Source organism: Dermacentor andersoni, chromosome 7, assembly GCF_023375885.2.
Source record: "Dermacentor andersoni chromosome 7, qqDerAnde1_hic_scaffold, whole genome shotgun sequence".
In the NCBI taxonomy this organism is placed as follows: Eukaryota; Metazoa; Arthropoda; class Arachnida; order Ixodida; family Ixodidae; genus Dermacentor; species Dermacentor andersoni.
Genome location: NC_092820.1, coordinates 120,808,116 through 120,814,742, shown reverse-complemented (window position 1 = coordinate 120,814,742; position 6,627 = coordinate 120,808,116). Strand labels below are relative to the sequence as shown.

At 45.5% G+C, this 6,627-nt stretch overlaps 1 protein-coding gene across 1 annotated transcript in view; it reads left to right on the top strand.

Moving 5' to 3' along the window:
* The first annotated feature begins 430 nt into the window (after nt 1–430).
* Nucleotides 431–6,627, top strand: part of LOC126534689 (uncharacterized) — a 75,576-nt gene continuing 69,379 nt past the window's right edge. The window contains exons 1-2 of the mRNA XM_072289513.1: nt 431–438; nt 1,532–1,739. Of these exons, the coding sequence (XP_072145614.1) occupies nt 431–438; nt 1,532–1,739 (216 nt within the window). The remainder of the gene's footprint in view (nt 439–1,531; nt 1,740–6,627) is intronic.

Below are 6,627 nucleotides of genomic sequence, written 5' to 3'. Positions count from 1 at the left end.
TGCACAGAGAATACGGTTCAGGGGGTACACCGTATTGTTTCTTCAGATTAGCTTCACTCTTGGGCAGAGTCAGAGACAGTTAATTGGCTAACACATGTGTCATACTTTCTCTGAATCAGGAACGCTTCCACTATCTCTCGTTGGCTTATCAGCATGCTTATAGACAAATAAGGCATCTGATAAAACTGAGTCACACCCACATTCACAGCAATGCAACGCAAGGGCAGAACAGGCTGTCCCCTTGAGCGAGCTGTGAGGCTCTCCAAGCCGAATGTTTATGCACCGACCCATTTGCCCGATAAGGTGTCTCCCGCAGTCAAAAAGGAATGTCACATATACCACACCACATCTGCAATCAACAAAATGAAATTCATGTTTAGTGGAACACTGACATCTATGGTTTGTTTACTGAAGGCGTTACATTGGGCACATGGGCGGGTGCATAAACATTCGGCTCGGAGAGCCGTTCAGCTCGCTCAAGGGGACAGCCTGTTCTGCCCTTGCATTGCAGTGCTGTGATTGTGGGTGTGACTCAGTTTTATCAGATGCCTTATTTGTCTGTAAGCACACTGACAAACCAACAAGAGAGATAGTAGTGGAAGGTTTTCTTATTCAGTGAAACAGTGACACGTGCGTTAGCCAATTCTCTGTTGCTGTAACTTCTTCGAGCAAAAGCATGATTATCATCACAATCTAATATGCTACGAAAAGTTCAGATGCCACTGCATGCATCTTGGGCCAGTGGCTGCAGTTTCATTACATATTGGTTATTAAATGTGTACACCTTGTGATTTGTTAATCACCTTAGAGCACTAAGACATGTAGAAAATGGTGCAACCCAATTATCGTGACGGTGCAAAAGGGCATGCATATTGAATAGAGAAGACGACAAGTACACGCACAAGTGCTTGTATGTGCATGTACGTCACATGCTTACATCTTCGTATTGCATGTGTTAGCTTTTGTGCCAAAGCAATAATGCTTGGCAGACAGCAACAACTCACCTTACAAGTCCTTCTGCACTTAGGAGGGAGTTCTTTCTTGATGAGCTGAATCGACACTTGAAATAAAGTACACCCTGTGTAGAGAAGGATAACGTAATCCAAGAGGAGAGATGCTGCCCTCTGAGTGGCGCTGGTTAACAGTCCCATGGCTAAGCCTATCCTAATATATGTATACAGATGCAACACCCAATAAAGTGAACAGGGGTATAGCCCTGGTTGCAGCTCAATTAGTAGAGTATTGCACATGCCATGCAAAGGTTGTGGGTTTGGATCGCACCGGTGGCAAGTTGTCTTTTCGTTCCCTTTCCTTTTAATTTTTGTTTTTAAGAATGTGATGCTTATCCCAAATTTGAACCTCATTCATGTTTAATTTCTTTTTTACATTTCAAATAAACAAGGAAAGTTAATTTCCCCTAGGCTTTTTGCACCTTCATTTTCTGTTGTCTTCACAGAGCTATCTCAACTACTCAGATAATTTCATACCTTTGCTGAAAACAACTCTTCATTGTTTTTCCTCAACAATGCAGGTGGTATGTTGGGGAGTGGGAAGACTGTTCCAAGTCTTGCGGCAATGGCACGCAGGAGAGATTAGTGTTCTGCCAGCGGCACACCGAGGTTGGCAGCTTGCTGACCGCTGACTCGGATTGCAAATCCTCCGGGCCCAGACCAGAACGGCTGCAGGATTGCAGCTCCAATACAGAGTGTGCCTCCTGGAAAGCGGGCAACTGGACGGAGGCAAGTCTTACCAACCGCTACTACTAGTGGCACTTTCGACTGGTCATTTGAGAGCATTGTAAGAGCGCTCTAGCGGTCATGTAAAGCAGCACTGAAGCTTTAATTGTCAAAAAAGGCTTTAGTACTGGTACGGTATGCTTATTTTCACAATAGAGCTTTGTTACTTTATGAAGTTACCTTTAAAGCTTCACTGGATTGCTTAGAAATGACGAGTTGAATCTGCCATAACTACACCGAGCTAGCCGATTATTTAAATCATCATCATCCTCAAGGACTTCGCATCTTATGTTCTAGCCCCTTAAGGGATCTTGACAGCCTCAGCTCATCATGAGCAATCGTCGCTTCTTGGCTTGTGACGAGCCCACTTTCTCGTGGGCGTTTTGCCACCTTCTGAATGGCTTGTTGTATGCAGAGGAAACTGTGTCTTTCTTATTCACTATGTAGATTCTGTTACACTCTATCATCATTGTTGTCATTGAAATAGATTCTGCATAGTAAATTGCAGTCATATTTTCGTGTGTGTTATAATCACGTTATTGAAGCAAATCACTTAAGGGGGGACGTGGCTTTGAAAATAAACTTCCTTATTTCTTCATGGATTTTGATGAAAATTGGCACAAATCTTTAGAATGTCTCCCTAATGCTTCCATAAAAGTTTCAGAGTGATACCTGGAGGACAGTTTATTGAATTTGATTCAGCAGGATGTTTCAACCTCGAACTTTGTGAAGAGCCTGGGGAACTTAAAAACGTGATAGAAGGCTTGTTAAGTACTCACTGTATAGCTAAATGCACGCTGAAGGTCGTGACATTCTTGCTTTTCTTTGTTTCAACACAAATATTTTGGAGTGTCATTTTTTGTGTTGCCTTCGTTTCAAGTACACTTTCGGGGTGAACGAATAGCCACATCATAAATTTATAAAACGTCCAGGCCTAAAAGCAAGAACGTCACGACCTGCACTGTAGCCCAAGAAACAAGACAAAAGCAACAGAGTCAGAATAGGCCAAACGGTAACAAAGGAATCAGCTCCGCAAACTGAACAGAAAGGCAAAAACACAGTTTTGAGAAAAAGGCCTTCAAAGGTTTGCCGTGCCTCCATTCTTCTAAAGTGCACCAGGATTGTATTCCTTGGTGTCCTTAGCAGAGCTGCGCTTCTTGGGCATGTGGCCTTTCAACTGATGTTTTTTAGATGCCTTTTTTTCGTAGGGCATCCTTTTCTGCAGCTCTTTGAAGCGGATGCTTTCCTGGCTTCAAGCCAAGTGAGGCACAAAACTGTCTGTATGCACGAAGCGTTCCGGTGTTGTGCTAGCAGACTGCCCCATTGACAGCTGCCTCTGCTGCGATCAATGAAGCATTTTGCTCTTTTGGTAGAATTGATCAGACAACAGAGTGGAGACTCTCGGCTGCATTCTGAGTCTTCTTGCCTTGGCAACGGCTGAGTAGCTGATGATCCGAGAGGCGTTGATACACAGGCAGCAAAGCAGCTGAAACATGTGTTGCCAATTTGTACTTATGATCTGGCGGAGCTTTACCTTCAGCTTCTGCAGCCCGGTTTCTGCACCAGCTCAGGGGTCCTGGAGGGCAGAGCTCATGATGAGGGTCTTTATCTGTTGAAGTGATATGATAGAAGGTTGCCATTATGGCCCTTTGCATATCATCTACTTCAATATTGTTACGTATGGCAATGCCATAATAATTTGTGAGCTTTTTGGTCAGGTCTTGGGTCAGGCCACCCTTCCCTCCAATTGGTTTACTTGTGCTTTTTGAGACAAGTGTTCGCAGGGTTGTACCATCCTCTTTTTCACGTGATTGATACCGTCCTCTTTGTTGAATGTAATGAAGCCATAAGCCTTGCCTTCACAAGGGCCTAGAAAGCACGCCTATCCCCATCACAAACAATAGATGTGTAGGGGAGGTCATTCCTTTCCAGTGACCTTCTGAACAAGATCAACGCTGCCTCGAGATCCATACGGCTTGAGTTTGCATCGGTGTTCTTTTGGCACACGTGATTCTCTATCCATTCACTGTAGCCTTCATCGTTTTCTTTCGGCCCAAGCGTGAAACCATGTCATCTGTTCGAGAGCACAACGCGGTGAAGCACCAGACCAGTGTCGAATTCAATTATTGTGCCCACACCAATATGGCATGCATGACCACTTGTCATCCATGTCCCGTCGTAGACTACCGTCACATTTTTGTGAATGCCAGGTACATTTCGCTGTAAATTTCGCTGTAAATCAGAAAAGAGATTTGCCGCAGCCATCTCACCAGCAGGCCTGAATTTTGATTTCAGATGTCTTTGGAATGTCTTGAGCGCAAGCCTCTGTGTGAAACGTTCATTACTGACCAAAAATCAGTCAGTGCAGTTGCCCCTCTGCCGGTGGTTTTAATTGCTTGCATTGCACGCATATTCACGTCAAAAGCCTTACCACCCTCTACTCGTGGCGATGACCATTCACTTGCAACAATGCCGCAGGCATTGCAGGTCAGTAGCATTCGTGCAGCCAATCCAGGCCTTGTTCCCAAATGAACAGTCAGTCCCGGCTGAGAGCATTCTTGGCACAAGGCATTCTTGTACAAAGCATTCAATGCTGTGACCTGCCCAACCAAAAACTCATCCGCCAGCTCCACATCGGCACAACTTCCACTCTCACCTGTGAGCTTCATTTTTCTCTCGGTCACCGAAACAGAACTCAGTGATGCTTGCATTGTCTCGTCTCGCCCACGAGAAGCTTCTATCGATATGTAGTGCGGTTCCAAGTAAGCCTGAATTGTACTGCCGAATCTCGACTTCGTTTCATCCACGCGCGAGGTGCTTGGTCGCGGGTCCGAGTCGTCGACGCGTGAAGTGCTTGGTCGCGGGTCTGAGTCGTCGACGCCTGAAGTGCTCGGTCGCGGGTCTGAGTCGTCGGCGCGCGAGGCGACTCAGATGATATAGAGGCGAAGACATGATATAGTTGTGTCAGCTTTATTGTAGTCGACTTCCCTTAATTTGACCCTCACGAGATTGAAGATATTTATCTAGTTATCCGGCAGGTTAACTGAAACCGCATGCGCAAGGAGCGTCAAAACACACTGATGATTCATTAGGCAGTATTTGCCTGTCTCCCACCCGCTCCCAAATCAAACGTGCTCCAGCTTTCTATGTGTCCAAAGTAGAAAACTAATATAAAAACGACATTAACTTAACTAAACAAAGTAGAAATCCAACATGGACCTGATATTTTAGCAAGAAAAATGGGCGATGATCTAATATGTGTTGCACATGGGCAACCAGTTTTCTAAAGTCAGGCTTCACCACATAGTTCTTTAAGTCAGCTTTGCTGCAGTACAGTTCTGTTATGCGGTAAAGCATATAAACGCCGTGAATACAGTTTTAGTTCTGTATCCAACTGCAACCGCACACGCATTTGCTAGGCCCAATTTTCCTGCAAAAAGAAAAAAATGAAAGATGCCCCTTAGAACTGCCTAAATACCATAAGTGGACATTGTAAGCTACTGTTATTGCTTGAAGTCCTTCCTAGGGCAGGCTGTAAATAGGCATTTTCGACAAGAGATGACGTGTGTTCACTGTCCCCTCTGCTCCACCGAGGCATGCTGCCACTAAAGGAGTCGCTATTTGGGTCACCATGGGCGTCAGGCACGTGCATGCTGATTGGTCAAGTTAGTAGGAGTGAAATAACAAAAGTTTAGGCCCGTGTAAATGCATGAGCATGGGCCGGCACCTTCGGTTGGGTTCGAATTAGCCGAAAAATTGAATTACCCGGAGTCGAATTAACGGAAGTGTACTATACTGGTTAGGGTGTTCCATTTAGTGATGGACCGTACTGTACGACTCCTTCTGCCGGAACAGACAATTCATTAGAATGTAGGCATCTGCACGTGCACACTTCGATACGTTTATCACTAGTATTGAGACACACATACTGAAGCCAATCGCCGGCTTGAAGTAGTAGTCCAAGTTCTGTCACTATGGGTCACCAGCTTCTAGCTCTGTCTATAACAGTTGCAACGCGTTAATTCAATGTATTCAGTACTTCACCGTTCTTTTAGTATGTTTCCCACTGATACAGTTAAGTGCAAGAAGTATGCACACAATTGTCATATTGCCATAGTACTAGTACAGTTAAACCTCGATATAACGAACTTCAAATAAAAAATTCTCGATGTAACGAAGTATTTAGGTTTTTATTTCGCCTTCATAGAACACCATGTATTTAGAACCTCAATATAACGAAGTGTTTTTGTGTATGATTTCAATATAACGAAATTTCACTGCCACCGCAGAGGAATGCTGAGACAATAAATGGAAACTTCTACGAACGCAGATGGTGAAATGACTGAATTACAAGCGGCTGTTTTCAAAAGCACCTCTCAAATTGCCCGCCGCATGACAAGAGTGAATGCCGAAGTGGAGCCGCATCATGTTCCCTATAAGTGCGATAAGATCATATCATGCCCTGCGCTCTGTGTACCTTAGGTGCGAGTTAAAGTGTGCGAGGGTGAGGCAAGAAAAAAGGTTACTGCATGGGTGAGCAAAGGGAAGGAGGGGGAGGGGGGCGAGTTCGCAGTAACGCGATAAAATGCGCGCTATAGGGGGCGGAGTGAGGGGTTAGTTGGCGCGCGTCTCGGCCCTGGCTGTGCATGGCTGTAAGCACCGCTGAGCGCATACGCAGCTGCTTGCGCGTGGGCACAGAGGAGGCGTGCCGAGATGGTCTGGCGCCACGTAAGCTTCTTCCCATGCCTTTAGTATTGGAGGTTGCGTAATCTCAAGTTTTGGTGTCCCGTTGGAGCGAGAGGCATACGAAGCGTTTGCTCCCCGCTGCCGGTGCTTTCCCTGATAGCGCCGCCCCAGTGCAGGCGACGCTATTAGCTGCAGGGGCAGAAGG